Genomic DNA, 23,147 nt, shown 5'->3' with positions numbered 1-23,147 from the left:
CATGAAAAGGAGTTCATTGTACTCAAACTGCCTCGACAGTGATCCAGATCTCCATCCAACAGAGCAACTTTGGGATGTGTTGGAACGAGAGATTCGAGTCTGTAGCAACTGTGTGATGTCATCATGTCAACATGAACCAAAATCTCTGAGGAAAGTTTCCAGCACCTTGCTGGAAGAATTAAGGCAGTTCTGAAGGCAAAATGGGTCCAACCTAGCACCAGCAAGGTGTAGCTACCCGCCACTTTTAACAGAGTGGTTGGGAGGTACAGCTTGGTAGGAATGAGATTATTAAATACCTAAGTGTCCCTAAGTATCTTTTTGTTTCTGAATATTTTTTTCTCAAATTGTGACAAAGGAAAACAAGAAGCCACACCGCTACAGAGTGTAATTTTTATTTAGCCTTATACATTCATTAAGGAAAAATGATGTCATAGAAAATGTTTTCTCCTAGACACTGCAAAGATTAAGTAGTCCAGACTACTTTACACTTGAATAATCATGAAATCAGCATACAGTGAGCAATAATGAAAATATAATATGCATATATACACATACACACAGCAACTCCCATAATAAATGAGTTGAATGTGACTTTTGTATTCCTGTCTGGTACACAAGGCCACAGTGATGATACAATCATTTACTTTCCTCACAGCCTCTCTTCAAGTCTGATACAAAACAATAAAAGTCTACACTGTAACAAAACTTCTAAAAGATTTGAGCACTACAGGCTTAAGCAATAATAACAACCCCCATCATAAGCTGACAGTAGGACAAATTATTCTGCTTATTACGCTTTAAGACTCAAGGTCAAACATAGAAAAATGATTCAAAAAGAGAGAAATAAGAGCCAAAGTCAAACCAAAACTTCTGAAAAACAGACTTTCTGCCAATTTTAAGACGCTAAACTGAATGTCAACGTGTTCGTCACATTAAAGTAAGAAATGTAAAGGCATGTAGTGTCTTTGTTTTTAATTCAGCTCATCGGTGGATTCTGACATGGAGCGCTCCAGCCTCTTCCGGGCTGTGACGAAGTTGAGCAGGTCGACAGCCGTCACCACCCCGAAAACCATCTGCTTTTTGCTGTGAGAGCCATCAGTCAAGTCTGGCGGAGGACGAGGAGGAGGAAAGACAGTAATAGAGAGATTATTAGTCTGCTAGATGAGTTAAAACTTTTAAAGTTTTGCAATGCTTCCACTAAACTTTCATCAGTAACAACTTCAAAAAAACCAAAAAAAACAAAACAAAAAAACAAAAAAAAAAAACCCAAACACACACACACACACACACACATATAAAAAACCACCCTCCTACTGCTGTAATATAGGACTCTGGCCACTAGGGGGCAGTGGAACAAGCCAAGTGCGCTCTATAAACTTTTCAATATTCCGTCGGAGTTGTCTCTTTAGCTGCCAAATGCCAGCTTTGTCCCTTAGCCATTTGATGCAGAGTATCCAGTATACAGTGTGGTCACATGCTATTGTCGGTATACGCATGTAAATGAGACACGTGTAGTATGATTAAATACACACGTGGAATGTCAGTTATGTTCAGCATCAGCAATACTACACTTACGCTTGTGTATCAGCTGACGTGTAACAGTAGCTGCCACCTTTCTGGAGTTTATTTATTGCTGTCAGAGCTCCATTTTACCAGCACCAGGGAGTGCTCATGCCAGAATGTGCAGTATGGGGGGGGTGTAAATTAATCGAGCTGGTCACACCACAGTGTGCGCATTACTCACCATCTAAAGCTGATTACGATCAGTGGCAGGTAAATCTCTGTATTTTACAGTTCAACCGTTTTAAAATCAATGCCTACAGGGTTTGTGTGACCACTGACAGCCAGATGGGGATGATAAAAGTTGCACAGTGTAAGTTTGATTGACAGGTCTGTTTGTCCATGTTTGATCAATTTAAAGATGCAGATTTGGTTTTATTATGAAGCTGCCAGGCAGGAGGAAAAGAGGAAGACCACAGAGAAGATTGAAGGATGTAGTGATATAGGATAAGCAAAGGGTTGGTGTGACAAAGGAGGATGTTAGGGGCAGGGTAAGGTCGTCTGTGGCCACTCCTAATGGGCGCAGCCAAAAGAAAAAGATGAAGATTGAAGTTTCCTTCTCAGCCTGCACATTTTGGATTTCAATACTGAAGAAGAAAAAAAAAAAGCCTGCTTAAATGTAACCTTGACAAACAGACAAACAATCAGCTTTTTGTTTGCTAAACTGTCTCTACTTGGACAGGTCAAGGTCGTCTAAAGCCTGCCCGCAGATTCTCACACTGAGCTCGTGCATCTATACGCAAGCAAGGAGCAGCAGAAAGCGGATATACTGAGCTCACAGAGCTGTTAAAAATGTGGTTTTTGCAAACACGCAAACTCAGTCAGTGTTTTTACACATCGAATCACTAACCCTTTGTCATAGTTTAAACACAGAGATTGTCAGGACTTACATCCACAGACAACAGGAGCTCAAGCAGCCACAGCACAAACTTCTGGTGGTGTGTGTGTGTGTGTGTGTGTGTGCACGCACAATGCTGTACTCACATTGGATCTGTTCATGTACCACCAGGGCGAAGTGGTCAATCTCCAATATCGAGGACAACTTTCCCAAGTTGTCAGTCAGTGTGATCTTAATGAAAATAAGAGGATGTGCTGAAGATGTATATAAATAAATATATAGATGTATACACACACATTCATTCACATCTGTCATAGTAACACTTTTTATATACACACACACACACACACACACACACACAGATGAACGTGTCGTAGATGCTAACAGTTGGTAAAGACGCAAAGTTTCGATGTTTTTTTGCTTCAGGCTGGGGTCCTTCTGATGTTGTTTTCCCCGGAGCCTTATTTCAAACCCCGACTTTCTAGTTCAGCAAGTTTACAATCTTTTTTTTCCATCTAGAGATCGTCCTCAGCCAATCAGAATCAAGAGGGTAGTCTTTAAAATCCATTAACTTTCCAACCAAACTAACCTGTTTGAACTGCTTGTAAAGCACTTTGCTGACAGGATCTGACAAGTTGATCTTCCCTGCAAGGATCGAAGATAGCATGTTCCCTAGAGTCACCATGCCCAGGATCAATCTACACACACAAACAAACATAAACAAGAAGTGAAGTTAAAGGTTAGTCAAAGATAAGGTTTTCAGGGTCTAAAACACAGCTTCCAGGAATATGTAAAGATCAAACATTCTGTGCTTTTCTGCTGTAAAGCTGATCTTTCTACCTATAGCACACCCACCCTGTGTCATCGACCACCGGCGCCTGGTCGAAGCCATTATTCTTGAGGATCTGGATGGTCTTTTGGCAGCTGACGGTAGGCAGGACAGTGAGCGGGGCCGACATGTTCAAACACTGCAGCTTCAAGTTCCACCACCTGTGAGAACATGATGGCATGCTTCATGAGTGCACACAGAGGGAGACTGAACAACAGGAGATTTGGTCTTTTTAAATGACACGCACCATGGTTTCTTCACCATGAGGTCCTCCTCCCTCAAAAAGCCCTTCTGTACCATCCACTTATCACTCAGGAACTTTGACCTTGAGGGGGGTAAAGAAGAAAAGATTAAGAAAAGATAAAGAAAAGATTGATCTGTGTTTACATAAAGAAAGCAAACAAATTGTCTGCATATATCTGAAGGACCTCTAGCACAAACACATAAGGAAACTCACATGTAGTTGCGGATGGAGTCCGGCAGGATCACCACACAGCGCTGGCCCTCTTTCAGCTCCTTGGCGGCATGCACAGCTGCTGCCATGGCCGTCCCCGAGCTGCCTCCTGTCACAGGAAAAAGGCAAAAGGTTAGTTTTGTTTTAAGTGGCACCCAGGTGCCCACAACATTTTCCTCATTCCTCCTGCCTGTCCCGGTTGAAGCAAAGTCTCTTGGGACCATCAGTGGTAGGATAAATCAAAAAATGAATGAATTGAACCAATCAGCATAAAGCTCCATATTGTTTTTCAAGGCCAATCACAAGTCACTATCTCAGAACAGGCCCTGAAATAAGTGCTATGTGTTGGCCACCCAAAAAATAAAAAACTAATAAGTCCTGGGGTAAAAGAGCCTACCTAAACCAGGGACCACAAAGACTTACCGCACAGCAGGCCTTCCTCTCTGATCAGCAAACGAGACATGTTGAAGGACTCCTCATCATTGGACTTGTACCACGTATCGACCACCTGGAAATGTTGAGGGAAAAAAGAAAAAAAAAAGAAAAAAAAATTAAACATACGACATCACCATGCTCACCTAGAAAAGGAGATGGGATTATAGACGCCGCTTGAACCAACCGATCTGTCGAGCACGGTGGGGATGAAGTCGTACCCGATGCCCTCCACCTCGTACTGGGTCTTATCGGTCTTGTTAAGCTCCTCAGGCTCAGCCAGGATTGAACCTTCAGGATCAACACCAACAATCTGCACACAAAACACACCATTCATAAGCAACAAGTAGCTCAGCAGATATTTATTTGGAAAAAGAGCAGAAACATAATCTCAAGAAAGAGCTTACTTTGATATTTGGGCATCTTTCCTTCAGCTTGCGGGCGATGCCTGTGATCGTCCCTCCTGTGCCTGCACCAGCCACCAGCATGTCTACCTTACCTGTCAGTAGAAACACAGAAGAGACAAACAACCTTGGTGACTTGATTTCCAGTGAACTTCTAAAGTGAGTTTTAAGGAAAAAGCAATAATGCCGTTGAAGGAGTTTCTGTAAATTTTATAGCTCAGGATGCTCGTACCGTCACACTGCTCCAGGATCTCCTCGGCTGTGGTGTCGTAGTGAGCCAGGGGATTGCTCGGGTTGCGGTACTGGTCCAGGATGTGCGAGTTGGGGATCTCGTTCTTAAGGCGCCAGGCCACGCCCACGTGAGACTCTGGCGAATCGAAACGGGCGCTGGTGGGCGTACGTACGATCTCTGCTCCGAGCGCTCTCAAGACATCCACCTGTCAAAAACATCCAACAAATATTAACACTTGTACTTGATGGCCTGACTGCAGTGAGAAACACTGATAGGAATTTGTTCAAACATTCAAGATTCATTAGAATTAATAGATTTATGATTAAATTAGATATGCAGCAAGCTTGGAGAACAGTAGTCTTTTTAAAAGGGTACTAACATTTTTACTTTAATGTAATTTAATGAAAGCTACGGTGGAAAAACAGCTTGAAAAAGGAATAAATTAATAAAATAAATTAATTAAAAAAGAAATTAAAAAGGAATACTGTCGATTTGTTAATAGCTTGTTGTAATGTTCAAAAAACTGTACAAAAAAAGGGAAAAAATAATCAGAAAAATATTATTAAAATCTTTTTAAAAAACAAACAAACAAACAAACAAAACAAAAAAACCACACACACAAAATATACAATTATTTAAATAAATAAATAAAAAACTTTAAAAGAAATATCCAAAAAATAAAAGAAACAAGATAATAAGAGAATGTAGACCTCAGACAAAAACTTTGAACATATTTTGCAAATATACACTAGATTTATATTTTGCACAGCATTTCTATGTCAACCCTTAAAGATTGCATCATATGATGCAATAGCAGCGCTAAAGTGTGACCTCTGCCTCCGTAACAGGCTGCGATTTGCATATTTTTTCGCAACATTTTCAGGAAAAGCCCCTCTGAACAGAAACCGCATTTCTCTTTCAGGAAATCCTACCCTTCAATTTAGCTGTAGCAGTCTAGACATGCTTTACTCTGACAGAAAAAAAACTGCAGTGTTTCTGTGAGTTGTGGTTTCTATATGACAGGAAATTCACCTTCTCCATGCTCATCTTCTCTGGCATGACAATGATGCAACGGTAGCCTTTCACTGCAGCAGCCAGAGCGAGTCCGATACCTTAAGAAACAAAACAAAGAAGCAGATTTGAGTGGGTTTTAGAGCGCAGGCTGTATTTGTTCACACCAGCGCAGGCGCGTGCAGGGGATTACCGGTGTTTCCAGAGGTGGGCTCTATGATGGTGTCTCCAGGCTTGAGGATCCCGGCTCTCTCAGCATCCTCCACCATCCGCAGACTAATTCTGTCCTTGACACTGCCGCCCGCATTGAAGAACTCGCACTTGGCCACTACACAAAAAAAAAAAAGTGCCACAATAACATTAATCACAGAAGCCAAATGAAACAATTAAGATACAATTTTGATCTGAAGAAACGCTCACACCCCAACCAGCGCTCACAAGTTTGCACAGTATTAAAAGGTAACCAGTCAGACCTTAACCGACTTGTGAATGTGTCTCAGCTTGAATGTGGCATGACTCACATATTTCACATTTGAGTCCAAAGGCTTTGGGGATGTTGTTGATTCGTACCATGGGAGTGTCACCGATTTTGTTCAGGATGTTGGGGAGAATGGCTGGTAGCACAGTCCTGAGAGAAGAAGGAAAGAAAGGAAAAAAAAAAAAGAAAGAAGAAGAAACCTCAGCGAGACGATAAACATAAGCGCCATGTCTGGCTATGCAGATAAACTGGAAGGTAATCACTTCTTTATCAGGCTCAGACTGACTTTTATTGCTATCACTAGTGTGAGATAATAGCACCCGTTTCCACTCACTTCACTGGTCTGAGAAGTCTTAACAACAACAAAAACAACCACCTCTTTCTCAGAGCTTTAAACAAACAGTGTAACACCTTTACGACACAGTTTCTCTGCGTTCTTTTTGGTCAACAGTATTTGTAACAGCAGATCAACACAACAGTGCTGAGGTGTAAGAAGCAGTGGATATCTGACTGGCATTCTGACCTTGGAACTTGTGTGTGAGGGGAGTCGGATTTTGAGGCTTCCAGGCTCCACGTGCAGCGGCTGGGAAGGTCGGGCCGGATCCATTTCCTTTCGGGAGAAGAATGCTTTGTTTTGATCTGAATGTTTCTGGCTGCCTCCTGCGACTCCTCCTCCGTCTTCAGGTTCTCAACTCCGTTCTTGACTTTGTTCTCTCCGTTGCTGAAGCCGTGCAGCTTGCCAGCGTGTGGGCACACGGGGCTCTTGACTGTGGTCTCTTTGGATGAAGGAACTGATGGCATGGCTCAACCTAGGAAAAACAAAAACAACAGGAAGCAGGGTTATCTAATTGTGTAACACACTGTTCTTACAGCATGTTCTGATAAGCTTTCCTGTATCAGTGACTCGGCTCACAGCCAAGAAATTAAATACTGTGGTTTCTGACCTTCTGTCACAAACAGTAGTCTCTTTCTCTGCAACCTGCATCTTCAGGTATCAAAGGCATGATGCACTTCTCTATTATTAACTAAATAGCTCCGGTTTCTGTTGCTCATTTAGGCTCAAAATATTCAGTCCTGTGAGTTTACTAAGCCCACTGGGCTCAATCCTTCAGTCTGATATCCCATCTGAGTATAGTGTGTAAAAACATGAGTATTGCAAATCATTTTCTTTGTGTGACCTAAGTGTGACCAAGATTACTTTTTAGAAAAGTCATCACCAATAGTTCTGACAACTGAGTTGTATTTTACAGAAATAACTATTAAAGTGCGGTTTAGATCCTCTGAGCAATAAAATCCAACATGTCATGTTTGTAAGTGGAACGCTTTCCAAACGAAGGAAATCCAACCTTTCAAGAACCGCATGAATGCATGGTAATGCTTACATTTGGATGGGTTTCTAGTTGAGTATTTGGACAAATTTGGTGCGCAATTTTGTGGAAACCCAACATACAGTTGTGATACTTCAGTCACAAGTGCTGGACTGATTATCCACAGCTGTGGAACCAGCTTTGGGATAGATACCCTCTCTACTTTTAAGTTCTGCCAGAGGTTTCTTCCTGTTAAGGAAGGAGTTTTTCTTCGCCACTGTCACCAATTACTTGGACACAGGATTTGTCTGACTTTTGGGGTTTCTCTGTATTATTGTAGGATCTTTACCTTACAATATAAAAGAAGGGCTTTTTTATGATAAACATGATAACCTGAAAAAAATAAAAAAAATTCCAAGACATGACAAATGTGAGCTAAAGGACAATCTGTTAAAGCTTACATTCATCTTCACCAATCAGCGAACACAGTGCAAAGCAAACACTGAACCACTCCTTTCTTTTATTAATGCTGAGTCACATCTGCACTGCTAAAACAAATCCACAGCTCATCCCCATCTACCACTGCTTTCAGTCCAGCATATATTAATCACATAACATTTAGCCTAGTCATGACGAGTGGACAAATTCTGCCCTCCTCAAAGCTACGTGAGAAAGCAAAAGTGGGAGTAAGTAAGGGGGGGCGGGGCTGATAAAACTTCAGTTAATATTACATAATTTCTTCTCCACAGGAAGAGAACAAAAGCTTCTTTTTAGGGGTTTGGAAAGCAATATTGTTTTCATAAATCATAAGACTGATTGCCAGTCCCACATATCAGGATATGAGTCAAGATTTAGACACACAACACCGACTTCTGCAGGCACGCATCCGTTTTGAGGATCTACAGAAAAGAAAATCACCACTTATCTCACTGTTTGTACATGTAGTTAATCTAAACCATAAAAAGATTTTGTAATTAGTTATAACTGGTTATAAATGCTACTAATGGATAACCAAATGTTAAGCATTACCTTAAATCTGAGTCTGGTGTTTAACAGTCTGATGAGATCAAAGGGAAGTTTTAAATCCAGTCTTTGATCGTTAATTTGACAAATAAGCTGGGTTATTAAGCACGAGGTGAAATACCAGACATGAACTTCACCAATAACTTTCCAGGAAGAGGACTAAACCGTTGACTGGCAGATTGGCTAAACTAGCAGGAACAAAAGAAAGATTAGCTGGGAACAAGCTACAATTCGGTTATACGACTCCAAACACGAGAGCAGTACAACAACAGCTTTATATTTAGAAGTATTCAGCTTCTTATACTTTCAGTATATTTTAATCTTACTACTTTCTGTCATTGTGATAACTTTATAAGACTTTCAATCAATCAATGACTTAAAAAAAAACAAAACAAGTACAGAACCAAATAAAGACAGATAAGTAATAACTACCAGTAGCTAAGACTGCCACAGATTTTCTTTCCTCTTACTACATCCTGTTGTTTCCCTCCCATCCCCCAGCTCCAATGGCAGCACATGAGGCTTCACTAACACACAGAGCACACACCGGTAGGGCCAGCTGTTACAACAGGGGCCCCTCTCTTTGACTGCAGAATGAGTTCAGACAATGTCCACAGGAATGGACTAAACACATTTTCTTAAGCCTGCAGCTCCCAGCTCTGCACAGGGTGGAGATGGCTTTCACATGCTTTCGGGGAATGTTGCAGTTACGATGATAAATGCATTTGATCTGCTATCCAAAATTTAAAAAGAAGCACAAACCAATTACAGGTGTCGACCGCTAACCCGCCAACCCTTACCACTGCTAGGCACACTGCTAATTACAGTAACACTTGCAACATCGGTGCTGGCAAATGTGTGTGGTATGTGTTGGCCTTACAGGGTTTAACAGGGAAATATGATCCTCCTGGGGGAAGACACACACACACAACACAAGTCTGAGCCAGGCTTGCAGGGCAAGAAAGACTTGAAAGAGGATTTGCCAAGCTTAAACTTTAGTTTGGTTTAATACGCCACATTTAAGCCAAGAGTCCAATCCCTAATTAAAGCTCCCAGGCTAAAGAAACATAACACAAAAGATCAGAGTTTGGCAACACCGGCCCACTATAATGAAAAATCCCTCATCAGATGTTTATCTGCTTATGCTGAGGGATTCTTTTTTTTTTTTTTTTTAAAGAAAAAGAAAAGCACCTCTGGTATGTTCACCACCCTTGCGAGTCCAGTGGTGACTATGACTTTGCAGCATCTCTTTATGGTTTGGAGCATTTAATTACTCTGGCAGCAACAAACACAACCGAAGTATCTGCTGGTTGGCAAAACAATAGCACACTATAGATATCCACTGAGCCATCACAAATGATGTGCAAATGCGAATAGCAGGAATGATGGCCATAGAAAGGTTATGTAAAGGTGCACCCACCTGCATGACCTTTAATAGGAAAATAGTTGTTTTTAACCTTTTTTTTTTTTTTAAATAAAACAATTTAACGATACAAATTAAAGCTATCGAAGTCAAAAAAAAAATTATTACAATTTTCTGGGAAAAAAAAAAGATAATTATCACTAGAGCGGGATTGAACCAGAACCCTAGGAATCTGTGGCTTCGTGTAAATAAGCGAATATTCTTTAAAACAAAAGGGGGGAAACCTCACCTGGCTGCATTGTTCAAAACGAACCAGATCATGGAAACAGCACGACAGAAATAAAAGCTGCGTCATTTGAAAATAATAGATGATGTGGCGGGATACAAAGGAGACAAACCACAAAAGGTAACCACAAAAAAATACGATTAATTGTAAAAACAATACAAAAAAAACCCCAGTAATGCTCACATAATTTAATATAATAAATATAGGACACTGCAGCGTGTATGTGAACAACTGAATTATAACACATGGGCTAGAAAAGGTCCAACAAAAGCCTGAACTGCGCAGCTACAATGTTGCATCAGAACTGAGGAGCTGGAGGCAGCTTTTTACCAGCCCATGGGAAAATATAAATTAATTTAATTAGAAAAAATAGTGTTTAAATGCGTCGACTTCTCGTCGTTTCCATCCTCTGTGTCAGGCGGCTTTATTTTCACTCACCTGGAGATTTATCTGTGCCTTGAAATCTGCGTGAAAACCGCACACCGGTACGACGAGCCGACGACTGCACAGCCTAGGGATCAACTTCCGACAAAGCAAGCCTTTAACGTGCCGACGCACGTGGACGAAACTGTATGGAGCGCAGAATTTTTAGGGAGATGCTCTTATTGGCTGCGGTGGGGGCGTCTGTCTGTGGGCTGTACCAATCAGAGCGGAGATTTCTTTAAAAGGGGTTGAGGGGGGAAAAAAAAAACGCTGAGGTAAAGTAGTCCGTGGCACCTGTTTACTTTTTACTGACCAAACACACCCCCGCGCACGCACACACCGCGTGTAACAACTTGAGAGCTTCTCACGAGCGTCTCTTTCTCGTAAAATTTAAATTCAAGCAAGCAAGGGTTTAATAATTTAGTTGTTTTTGACACCGTAACTAGATTTATAAAATATCCTTTTTTAAAAACAAAAATAAAAAGCTTCTTTTTAACTACCGAGAAGCATTTAAAAATACAACACGTGTACTGTATTTTCATAAAAGCTTACTTTATTACTTTATTGTAGTATTTGTATCTTCATAACTCATTAAGCTTCTTAACATTTTAAACAGTTCAATTAACCCACTCCTGATCATCTTTAACTTTATATTAATAATTTTTTCAATCAATACTATGACAAAATAAGTTCACATCTGAGATCTACCTGGAGATAAATATTTATCAAAGCAAGTGTACAAAAAAAAGGGGGAAGTAGCAAAAGAACTGGCTGATTAAGCTTTAGTTAGCATTGCATCAGCCATTCACCAGAAAAATGCAGCAACAGTTGTGCTGTTAGTGACTGTGTGAAGGACAGTTTACAGTCTGACAGGACCACGAAGGAGCTTTAAAATTAGTCTCTGTTTAGCAGCTTTGGTATAAAAATATAGCAGAATGAAAATTTGACAAGTCGACCACAGCATGTCTGTCTGAAGAGCTGCCGCTCGGATAACATACTGAGCAGCACTCTGACTCTGCCATTGTGGGCTGTATCAGGGATGGACAGGAGGAGGAGTACAGGAGTGTGGTGGACAGCTTTGTTGAGTGCTGTGAGCTAAACCATCCACAACTAAACATCACAAAGACAAAGGAAAGGATCATGGACTTTAGGAAGCATGCTCCTCCTCCTACCCCTGTCACCATCAGAGGGGCAGATGTGGAGATCGTGCAGGACTACCGGTACCTGGGGGTACACATGGACTGTAAACTGGACCAAGAGCACCAATGCTGTCTTCAAAAAAAGGGCAGAGTCGGCTTTTCCTACTGAGGCGGCTCAGGTCTTTCAACGTTTGTAGGAAAATGCTGACCATGTTTTATCACTCTGTGGTAGAGAGCGCTGTGCCCTTTGCAGCTGTGTGCTGGGGCAGTGGGGTGAAGACAGCTGATGCCAACAGGCTGAACAAGCTGATTGAAAAGGCTGGTTCTGTCCTGGGTGTCAGACTGGAGAACCTGGAGGTGTCTGAGAGGAGAATGCTGAAAAAGCTTCTTTGTATCATGGACAACCCCTCCCACCCCATGCACGCCTCCATGATGGACCATCGGAGCACTCGTAGCAAAAGACTCATCGCCCCGAAATGCAGAACTGACCGCCATGTATGTCTTATTCCTCTGTTCTCTGTCTCTCTTGCTGCATTGAGCATGTGTATGACAAAAGAATTTCCCTCAGGATAAATAAAGTTCTTATCTTATCTTAATAAATCGTAATAAAATCCTTCCTAGAACAGGATTGAATATTGAAGAAAGCGGTGCAGATGCAGTTACAAATCTGTTTTTTATTGAGAAAGCGGCACAAGCTCATCTTAAAAAAAAAAAGGGAATAAAAGAAAGAACACTTCCAACAATTCACAAAAAAAACAAAAACAAAAAACAAAATAACTGTCATCACTGTTGGGCTTTAGGGGGAGAAATTTGGTGGGTCCATTTCGTCTACTTTCAGAATCTTCCGGAGCGTTCTCGATCCCTCGACCTCCTCCTCTCGCGGTCCCGCCGTCGATCCCTGGAGCGGGAGCGTCGTTCCCGGGAGCGCGACCGTGAGCGGTGCCTGGTGAAGAAGAGAATAAAAGATCTTTATTTTTCAAATTAAAAAACGAGACACAAAAGCAGTTGTCTCGCTCTCGGGCTTTTCAGTACCTTTTCCTGCGGCGGCCGTACAGCTCCCTCCTCAGTTCCCTCGATATTGGTTTCAGATGCATGAAGTTGCAGAAACCACCTCGGGTGCATTCTCTGTAAGTAAGCAAGTGTGTAAAATTTTATTTCTATTGCACCTTTCTACATAAACATCACCAAGTGCTTCAAACAAAACACCAGAATATAAAGTCTCAAGTTCCAGTCACAGATCTCTATCTTAGAAGGACAGCGTTCCAGAGTCCCAGAACCTCGTCTCCTTTAGTTTTCGTAAAGAAGACGGAGTTCCTAAGACGCTCAGCCAGCAGGCCCTGATCACATGAACACAGGGATCTAAAAGTTTGCTCATGTAAGCTGATGTTTGCCTATGAAAAGCTCTAGAAGTCAAACCCAGAATCTTAAAATGGACCCTGGATTCAACAGGGAGCTGGATCAGCAACTGTGTGATGTGAGAGTACGCCATTCGGGGGTTTTTGCTTAAACAAGTGAACAATGAAGCCAGATGTGATGAAATAAATGCATGAAGAACAATCTTCAGTTTAGAGCAGGAAACAATGGAACTTAGCTTAGCAGTATTATCCTACAGTATGTATCACAGGAAAACAGGACGTGAAGGGTTAAAGTTGCTGGCCTTGCATTTGGTAGATCTGTGCCACGAGGAAAAGTTGGCTCATAGTTGCACATTCTGAGGAGCCCTGCCAACCCACCAAGCAGAACACCGAATCTTTATCTGCCTCCAGAGTTGAGGGAGAGCAAACAACCCCCGTGATCCAATGGAAAAATCACACGGGGACTCGTAAAGGAAAGGATTGGAAAGACGCTATCACTGACCAAGGACAGAGTGTAACTGCGTGTGCACGCTTCTCCTTTGCTCTGTGCCATCAACGTGTCAGCTGATGCTGTGCTTTTAGTTAAATGTGATTGTTTTACACTCAGTGAGCCAGGACCATTACAGTTGCTTCGAGTGCTGCATCCTGAGGCTAGCTGCCTTTTCCACTTGGCTGCGTTAGCTCAAGGGTGAACGGTGAGGCTCTGTCATCTATCCATCAGCGGCATGATGACACTGTCCACATTATCTTATCAACCGTCAAAGTTTCAGGTACATTAAATTCTTGGCCACTATTCAAACAGCTATACTAAATCACCAGGGCGATAGAAGACAAGAAGTTTAAACGTTTTTGTCCCCACTAATCAGCAACAGAAATACGAGTCGGTTAAATTAATTAATCGTATGCAATAAAGCACAGCAACAGTATCTAAGATGTAATGCAGCACCTCAGTCCTTCTTTCAAGACACTGAGCCGTGCTAACCAGTGTGGCTTTGCAGCAGTTTTATGTAGAAAAATGAGCGGCTGCGCCACAGTAACTAGTATATAACCACCCAAGTGTTAAACAGGCTGATAGTGCCAGCATCGACAGCAAACTAATTTGACACTGTGTGAGCGTGCGATGTTACACATGGTACAAAGTGACACACATTTCAGTTTGATTATTCAACAGTTTCAAAATTCTGTTAAATGCAACATGCAATATTTGTTTGAACGAAGTTTAGCCTCGACTCCTTTCTTACTCACTACTGCCCTGCCCCTCCGGTTCTGCTGGACGTTTCTTCCTGTTAAAAGGGAGTTTTCCCTCCCACTTTCACCAAATGCTTGCTCATATAGGTTGTCTGATTGTTGGGGTTTTCTTGTATTATCATATGGTTTTAATCTTACAATATAAAGCATCTTGAGGCCACTGTTGCTGTGGTTTGGCGCTAGATAAGAAGACAGTTTTTCTTTCTATAGTTTATTAGTCAGCTGGTTAATTAAATTAACACTCAGTTTTCTGCACAATACTCACCCCATTTCATACTGGCGGCAGCAGGCTTCCCTGAAGTCAGTGACTGGGGAGAGCTCTGCGTGGATGGGCTGGCCATTGAACCAGCGGTTGTTCAGGTCCATAACGGCTTTCTCTGCATCCTCCTCATGACGAAACTACACCCAAAAGACACACACATACTTAGGAAATTACTGGTTGAAGCTCATCATGATTCAACCCCGTTTATTAAATACACCAAGATCCTAAAACTGACCTTGACATAGACATTGCCGACGAGGTGATCGCCTAAGTTATCGCAGACGTTCATCTCTTCCACTTCTCCATACTTTTCCTCCATCTCTGTGAACACCTCCTGTGTCAGAAATAGGACGGGGGGAAAAAACAAACAAACAATAGAAACCTGTCAAACCAGTTCTATTCTTATAGCGCACCTCTTATAACCAGGAAACTGGTTAACCCAGCCTACCACATGAACTAACTAAAGTACAGAGGGCAAGCACTGCGGCGGTAATGTAAAGACTGTGAAGTAAACAATGTTATTATTGTGGAGTCATGCTGACAGGCTTTTAATCTGTGAGTAATAAGTTATACAACAGCTATTATCCAGTTATTAACCTTTACAAACGCATGTTATCAAACTGTTTTTAAATCTCATATTCAAAACCTATGAACATGATGAACTCAGTTTTTATTGGGTTATTAGTTAGTTAGCCAAATACCAGCCCCTCTAAACCAATAAAAGATTCTTGCTTCATGAATACACTGTCAATAACACCTTGCCCCAGTTGCTCTTTTTGGCTGAAATATGCAGATAACACATTCGTGACGTCCAACAGTGCCACACGTGGGACACAAAGGAGAAACAAAAGTTCACTCACCTCAAAGAACTCATCGTAGTGCTCCTGCATTTCCACATCGCTGACGGCACCTAAAAAACGCCCAGAAAGGGACAGTCATGTCAAAGCTAGACAGACACTGGTGGTTAAAAACTCAGACCATGTTAAGCAACATCAAATCTTACTAAACCAACTTAATAATGTAAAGTAAAAATTCTGAAGGAGATGCTACACAACTGTCTTTCACAAGAAAACCCTTTAGCCTTCTCCAGGTTGGTGGATTTACTTTAAAATGACTTTTTTTTTGCAGTGTTTTGCCACCTTTACAGAACTGCTCACTGAGTACACAGGGATCCTAACATTAAATATGCATTTTAATGACAAACCCCTGACTAAGTCGGGGGCATCACTAGTAGAAGCCAGGTTCAGTAATGCAGAAGCAATCACTGTGCACTCAGTGTGAAAACATTAAGTGTAGAAAACCCAGAAACAGTACTTTAATTATAGCTTTTTGGTTTAATCACATCTTGAAAATGAGAGAAGTGAAAGAAAAGCTGCTCTTTGCACATCAGTGCATGACACTGACTGGGCTAATTTGAGTTTAGGCCTGGAAAACATGCAAAACAGCATGAGGCCCAAAAACTGTGTGTGTGTACAGAGGACACAATTCTATACTTGACCGAATTGATGTGGGGAGGTGTGGTATAATGAATTAAGTGCAGTCAGTGCTGGAGGGTCCTGCAGATGAAGGGAGAACTTACAGTGTAAGCATCAGCAGACTGGGCAGTTTTCAAGGTTATGAAGGTAAATGTTCAAGAGGGAAATGGTCTGAAATACAAAACGTAAACTGCTGTGATATAAATCCAACCGAATACAGAGCTGAGGAGGAAAACAATGTTATTAGATAATTTCTGTTGTGAAATTGCTCCTGCTGATCATGTGATGGTTACACCCGTTTGCACAATCTCAGGAAAAACTAGACCACTCCACTGTTTTTCCCGTTAATATAGCAGATCTGTGGTACAAAAAGGCAAGACTGCACAATCACGCTGTATAATGTAGCTTTTGAATATTTTAGCTCATCATGAAAAGGCTGTAATATTAATAAAGGTCTAAGAGAACACTGTTTGACTCAAGGTTTAATTTTGGAGGTAAGAGATCAGCAATGACACCTGTTTAGTCTCTTAGTGTTTCTGAGTTGATTCATTAGATGAAAACTCTGCTTAAAGATTCATTCATTCATTAAAGATTCACCTAAAATAATGGATAATCTGAACTTGTTCTTTAAAACATTTACAGCCTCACTTGGATTTTTCTTTGAAGTGGATCTATTACTAAAATTAATTCAATTTTATTTATATAGTGCCCAATGACTACAACAGATTGCCTCAAGGTGCTTTATATTGTAAGGTAAAGACCCTACAATAAGAAAACAGAAAATAACCCCAACAATCATATGACCCCCTATGAGCAAGCACTTTGGCGACAGTGGGAAGGAAAAACTCCCTTTTAACAGGAAGAAACCTCCAGCAGAACCAGGCTCAGGGAGGGGCAGCCATCTGCCACGACCGGTTGGGGATGAGCGAATGAAGACAGGACAAAGACACGCTGTGGAAGAGAGCCAGAGATTAATAATAACTAATAATTAAATGCAGAGGTGTATAAACACATAGGGAGTGAAACAAGAAGAAGAACAAACACTCAATGCATCATGGGAATCCCCCAGCAGCCTAGACATATTGCAGCATAACTAAGGAAGGATTCAGGGTCACCTGATCCAGCCCTAACTAAATGACTTATCAAAAAGTAAAGTAAAGATTGTGTCTGTCACACGGTTCCAAACTGGAAGCTGGTTCCACAGAAGAGAGGCCTGAAAGCTGAAGGCTCTGCCTCCCATTCTACTTCTAAATCCACCACAAGTACCCATTATGTTCACTTGAAGCTCCAAATTTTTAATTCTTGGTTACTACTAGAGTAGCTCTGCATGGTTCACGCCTTGGCACAAAAGCCCATTTCACCATCTTTCTACATCTATCTGATTTGGCTCCGGTTGCCCTCTCTTTAAGTAAACTGTGTTCTGATCGGCTTCCTCTCATAACGAGAGCAGCAGGTGGGAGGCGTTTCTGTACCCATTTCTCTATGACATCATACAAAACCAAGAGTATAAAAAAACTCTACGAATCTGAGCATTCAGAGCAGTCTGAAGGCACACAGGCACTACTCGTCCATATGCTCACACACAGCACATTATCTGAAACTTTGGACAACATCCACAAGTACGTCTATAACAGAGTATAGGAAAAAGCATAATAGCTCCACTTCAAGTACTACAAATTTCCATTTCTTTTTTTTTTTTATTTATCAAGTACAGAGTAGCTGTGTATTAAAAGACTAATCAGTCTATCAACATTAAACCAAACACAGGCCTGTTAAAGCTAGCTGGATGTGTAGTTTGATCACAGAACCCAAAGAAAAACAGACAAGCTAATTCTCAAACCCCAGGCAGCCTATGACTCCATTACCCACCTACCTGTATGAGAGGGTCTGCTTCAGCTCTGCCAGACTGGGCTCGACATATTTACTGATCTCATTTCTTCCATAATCAGCACAGTTTGCAAGCACTGTTTGCTTTAGTGTCACTAGTCGGACGGTTGTTTACTGCACTCTGAGTTACGTAAAAGCAGAGGCATCAGAAGCAGGTGTTCATGCTTTTTTTTTTGTTTGTATTATGCAAGTGGTTCCCAAACTTTTTCTGCAGGGCCTCCATCAGTAGATAAAAACATTTTTCAAGGCCACCCCTTACATGCAATCGTATACACGCTCTTTTCTCACAAACTCCAAACAGCTTTTTAGTAATCAAAACAGAAATACAATTTAAGCATGTGAAATTATTAAAGAAAAATAATAAATAAATAAGAAGCAACAAGTACTCTGGGAGCACAAACCTCCACCAAGGGAGTAATTTAAAAACTGCTACATACTTTAAAAAGTTTGTAGTTCAGTCAAAACAAGTTCAAAGTGGAGACTTTTGTTATTCTCTCTTTTGTTATAATATACTACACATTATTTTGAGTATAACCATGTTTATTTTTTTTTTTAATGTGGAATAATTTACTCGACTATGTTTTTATGGTCTTCCATTAGGTGGTAGTGCCTGTTAGGAGGTACTTTTTTTTTTTTAAAGTGGCAGGCGTTGTTGTGTTTGATGGCTGATGACAGGATCCGTAGAGAGCTCGAGGTTTTCTTTGTGTCGCATGCAAACAACATCATAAGAGTTTCGAGCCGCGTTACTAAAACGATCCTGTCTGCGTTAAGGTGGTCCTCAGTTTTAATGGAAAACAACTGAAACCAAGTTCAGCAGGTGCTAGTGGAAAAGAGGCATAGCATTATACGACACAGTGGTCCATCTTCATTGCACACTGTGGTGAAGCAGAGACTGAGATATGCCTCGGTATATTTTGTGGTCTTTCCATGCTTTGCTTCACAGACCCATGTGTCATTTTATTCAGCACTGCTGGGCCATTACTCTCATAACTGTGCCTTCCTAGTTTGGGAACCACTGGGTTAGATATTGCACATCAACATTGTTGGGGTTCGTGGGAGATAATGGGGTCCGAACCAGTTCTCCAGTGAAGAAAGCTGAAGCAGTCCCTCGGTTGTGCTTTTATATTGGACCAGTGCTTTTAGGAAACAGCAAGAAAACGTTGCTGATGAAAGTTTCACTTACAGCGAGAAGCGTCGGCTGTCTGCGCACTGTTCTGAGGATTGCGGTAGATGTTCTGAATCAAGATGGTCTGTGGAGGAAACAAGAAAAGGTGTATCTGGTGAGCCAGGAGTGTCAGGTTTTCAACCTTTTCTGGTAACATAAACTTCAGCTTGAGCCTGACAGGAATATCATGCTTTAGCACACTTAAAAGAAAAAGAAATATGATAAGTGTGACATATTAGGGTCAATGTTAAACTGCACTGGAATGTAGGCTGGCCAGGTTTGTGGCAAGTTTGCCACGTCTTCCCCACTCTCTACATTTTAGCCCACACTCACAGTAACCTCAGTTAACCTACCTCACGCAACTTCACATACTTCGCATAACATAAAGCACTAACTTTTTCCCAGTTTCAAAACACAGGTTCCTGAATACCACACAAACAAAAAAACAAACAAATGAAAAAAAAAACCCACACTGAAAATGATCAACAAGAAGTCAGTGACGATCTGGGACGATCGTGGCTCAAGAGTTGGGAGTTTGCCTTGTAATCGGAAGGTTGCCGGTTCGAGCCCCGGCTTGGACAGTCTCGGTTGTTGTGTCCTTGGGCAAGACACTTCACCCGCTGCCTACTGGTGGTGGTCAGAGGGCCCGGTGGCGCCAGTGTCTGGCAGCCTCGCCTCTGTCAGTGCGCCCCAGGGTGGCTGTGGCTACAACGTAGCTTGCCATCACCAGTGTGTGAACGTGTGTGTGAATGGGTGAATGACTGGATGTGTAAAGCGCTTTGGGGTTCTTAGGGACTAGTAAAGCGCTATATAAATACAGGCCATTTACCATTGAGACAAGGACAAACAAAGCACATGAGTTTGGAACAACATGAACAGGACAATGACCAGAACACTTTTTTCTCACATTTACACGCGCCCACCGAAGGAAAATCACCAGAACCAGAACAAGTTCTCTTGTAAAAGGGATCAAATATACTCATGCATGGGATACATTTAACAAGAAAATTCACAGACATTTTTTAGGGTAAAAGACTCATTGCTTTATGTATGCAGACCAATTGTGCTTATGAGCGTAGCCACTTCTAAAGGCTCATTTTGAACCAGGAAAAACCCCCACTGTTTACACACACCATGCAAACCTAGCATAACTTTAAAACCAAAAAGACTTTGAGCACATAAGAGCGGTTTTATGCTCGTGTCTAAATCATTCAGGGCCACGGCGCGCATCTCATTAAGTCGAGAGGGCAAACTAGGTGGGTCAGGAGGTACACTGTTTATCAGTTTACTGCAGGGCTGAGGGTTCGTGGTTGACCTCATACAATAAAGTCATCAATTTAAAAAGGAACTTTGCTGGGATACCCACCTGGCTGAAGGTTGGTTTGTTGTGCAATCTCGAGCAGCGGTCTCCATGTCTGCAAGCTCCAATTTTAAAGTAGAAGGAACAATTGACCCTGAAAAAAGAAGAAAAATCATTATCACACATATTCAGAATCTGACCTTGGGTGTTGCTAAGGTGTAAGATTGTTGACATATTAACAGAACTAATGAAAAAGCAGAAAGCAACTACCCTGTTTGTTCTGAACCATGAGTGATGGGTCTTAAACCGTTTATAGACAAAACCTAATACAGAGCATAGAGATATAACCTTTATAAGCAATAGACAATAACTTTTTTATTACAGATGCAAAATACAATAACAGTAGCTGCACCAGAGTAAGACAGCCACACCCATAACACTGCACAAAAACAGCACAATGCTGCACACTTGCACTGGTAAGATAATGAATGAAATGACTGTTATAAATACAAAGGTTTGGTTGAAGGTTTGTTAACATCTGAGGCTGGTTTTAAAGACCATAAAGCCAACAAAGTTAGAAAATGAGACCAACTACACTTCACAACCCAATCACTTGTTGTAGATGCTCTAGTCTTGCAGGTGCTGTCGCTGCCAGACCAGGCCTGACGTCTGGCTAAGTCCACAAAACACAGACGCTACCTTGCAAAACAGAAAGACCAGATTTACATGGCCTGACCAAAATGGGAGGGAGGGGGGGCATTACAGAACGAAATCCAAAAGTATCAGGGCCATGGCAGTCAGGTCCTTGGGAGTCATTGTGAAGTTATACAAGTTGGAGCTTTACCCACTCCCAGAGGAAGTCAGGGCAAAACCCAGTCAGGAAACGAAAGTCTGTGTCTGCTTCATTAGGACACGTGAAATGTCAGAGTACTGCAGACACCAGGTGCAGAGGTGTTATGTGTTTTACATTTAATACTTACTCGAACAGATGTGAGAAGAAAAAAAAAGAGGTACCAAAAAACTCCCAAAACATATTTTTAGCATTTATTTTAACTATTAACAGCATTTTAATCAACTCATAGCTCTCTGTGAAATTTGTTGATTGTATACAAATGATAATCTTAATGTAATGATGGACTATGCAATATGGACTAAACTTCCTATACAAACTGCTTAGGTTACCAGGGTTATCAACAACTATACTGAATTTGGGAATTATACTTTATGACCCACAAATCTGTTGAAATATATATATATATATATATATATATATATATATATATATATATATATATATACATATTATGTGTAGTAGCTTATCTCAAAACCAGCATCTACAATATGTGTACATTGTTGTTAGTAAATACAGTTTTCTAAACAATTTTCAGTTTTGTTTTATTATTTGGGACAAGTCGCGCATTCCTGTAAATAAAGAGTTCATCAAACAGTAACACTAATAGTGCCTGTAACTGATTACTTTGTCTTATACAATGAATGTGAAAGAAGAACAATAAATATATGTTAGTCATTTGTTTGGTGTACATGAACAACTTTTTTTCGCCATCATGACACATTACCACCACGTCACGTATTTTTCATATAAGACTGAAGCAATGAAGCACTGCGGGGTTCACTGCTAGTACTAAAAGACATCAGTAGCATAGTAGACCGTGTGAACATTACAGCTACGGCTGGCCTACTTACTGATCTTTTCATTAACGCGATACTTGACCAAAGTTTGTCCGGGAATTAAATTACATCTAGGCTCTTAATACGCGCAGTACAAATGGGTGGAATTGTACGTTTCCCTAATCTAATAATGCAAGTACGGTGATGATGACTACATGGCTCTGCTTGGGTATCTCAACCACTGTTGTGTTTTTAGTCGTCTAGACCTCGCCCGTACGAAACCAAAGATCCTACTTGTAGAAATCATCACATCAGAACATAAACGTATAGCAAACTTAAAGCTACTTTTAAGACTTCAGCAGGCACAGAGTGGAAGATGCTTTCTGCTGCACTCCACCGGTGGGGCGGAACAATACAAGCCTGACAGCTATTCTGCTAATCAGCTTCTTAACTGAGCGGGCCACGCGTTAGGTGTTTCTTCTTCTTTCTTATTTTTTTAAATATCTTTAACATACACTTCCAGTGTTAACGCGTGCACGCACAAACTGGAGACATTTAAAACAACTGAATGTTTTGGCGCAAACTAACAGTACGCAAAGGCTGCAAGTTAGCCAGGGCATGGGTTTCATTCATAGCTTTAGCTTAACGTTAGCTTCCTCCTGCTAAGGTTAGCTTGACTGGGACATGCAGCTGAGCTGTGGGTACAAAATAAGCCCCACCGCCGGCAAAATAGAACCACTGCACGCACACTTTACATAAAAGCGATATCTTATACGACTTTAAGAATGAATAATATATAAAACTGACTGAAAACTGTTTAAAACTTACTTGTCTTTCTCTGTACCGAAAATGGATGCCAGGTACTCCGCCATTTTCGGGTCGTCGGAAACGTCCTCCTTACGTCATTACGTAAAGAGTGGGCGCTTGCGTATGGTTTTCATCCTGTACTTAGCCGTACCGCCGGCTGACAGCGCTGTTGTTTCAGAAATTAGTTCATTCCTCGGGTGAACAGACTGCTCTACAAACAGCGCTGTGACATTTTTTTTT

At 41.3% G+C, this 23,147-nt stretch overlaps 2 protein-coding genes and 1 long non-coding RNA gene across 4 annotated transcripts; 1 reads left to right on the top strand and 2 right to left on the bottom strand.

Moving 5' to 3' along the window:
• Positions 1-376: 376 nt before the first annotated feature.
• Positions 377-10,807, bottom strand: LOC100707752 (cystathionine beta-synthase). Of its 2 annotated transcripts, XM_003455995.5 has the most exons (15): positions 10,656-10,807; positions 6,762-7,047; positions 6,282-6,388; positions 5,954-6,088; positions 5,782-5,861; positions 4,750-4,954; positions 4,521-4,612; positions 4,301-4,426; positions 4,105-4,189; positions 3,685-3,790; positions 3,475-3,552; positions 3,254-3,388; positions 2,988-3,096; positions 2,545-2,629; positions 377-1,105 (listed from the first exon to the last, which is right to left on the bottom strand). In XM_003455995.5, exons 2-15 carry the CDS (start codon positions 7,037-7,039, stop codon positions 972-974), a joined length of 1,755 nt encoding a protein of 584 aa, XP_003456043.1. In that variant the 5' UTR covers positions 7,040-7,047; positions 10,656-10,807; the 3' UTR covers positions 377-971. The 2 variants fall into 2 exon arrangements, with proteins under 2 accessions (XP_003456043.1, XP_019207599.1); XM_019352054.2 differs by lacking the exon at positions 2,545-2,629.
• LOC112843801 (uncharacterized) lies at positions 6,368-7,025 on the top strand. The gene is made up of 2 exons (XR_003216315.1): positions 6,368-6,493; positions 6,690-7,025. It is a non-coding gene; the product is annotated as an uncharacterized LOC112843801 (long non-coding RNA).
• A 1,626-nt stretch (positions 10,808-12,433) lies between the features above and the next one.
• LOC100708021 (splicing factor U2AF 35 kDa subunit) lies at positions 12,434-23,071 on the bottom strand. Its single transcript, XM_003455996.5, has 8 exons — positions 22,929-23,071; positions 20,538-20,625; positions 19,190-19,256; positions 15,505-15,554; positions 14,880-14,978; positions 14,648-14,781; positions 12,812-12,904; positions 12,434-12,722 (listed from the first exon to the last, which is right to left on the bottom strand). The coding sequence occupies exons 1-8, from the start codon at positions 22,970-22,972 to the stop codon at positions 12,614-12,616; spliced, it is 684 nt and encodes a 227-aa protein (XP_003456044.1). The 5' UTR covers positions 22,973-23,071; the 3' UTR covers positions 12,434-12,613.
• Between the last annotated feature and the right edge of the window lie 76 nt (positions 23,072-23,147).

Source organism: Oreochromis niloticus, linkage group LG23 (genome assembly GCF_001858045.2).
Source record: "Oreochromis niloticus isolate F11D_XX linkage group LG23, O_niloticus_UMD_NMBU, whole genome shotgun sequence".
In the NCBI taxonomy this organism is placed as follows: Eukaryota; Metazoa; Chordata; class Actinopteri; order Cichliformes; family Cichlidae; genus Oreochromis; species Oreochromis niloticus.
Note: the sequence above shows the minus strand (reverse complement) of the source record. Positions and strands in the feature narration are given on the sequence as shown.

Coding starts and splice junctions, on each gene's coding strand:
- LOC100707752 (XM_003455995.5), bottom strand. CDS start 7,039: ATGCCATCAGTTCCTTCATCCAAAGAGACCACAGTCAAGAGCCCCGTG. Junction 4,190..4,300: donor CCACCGTGCTCGACAGATCG/GTTGGTTCAAGC, acceptor CAACATTTCCAG/GTGGTCGATACGTGGTACAA. Junction 3,389..3,474: donor CTCATGGTGAAGAAACCATG/GTGCGTGTCATT, acceptor ATGTTCTCACAG/GTGGTGGAACTTGAAGCTGC.
- LOC100708021 (XM_003455996.5), bottom strand. CDS start 22,972: ATGGCGGAGTACCTGGCATCCATTTTCGGTACAGAGAAAGACAA. Junction 15,555..19,189: donor GACAGCCGACGCTTCTCGCT/GTAAGTGAAACT, acceptor GGCGTTTTTTAG/GTGCCGTCAGCGATGTGGAA. Junction 12,905..14,647: donor TGCCGCCAGTATGAAATGGG/GTGAGTATTGTG, acceptor GCTTACTTACAG/AGAATGCACCCGAGGTGGTT.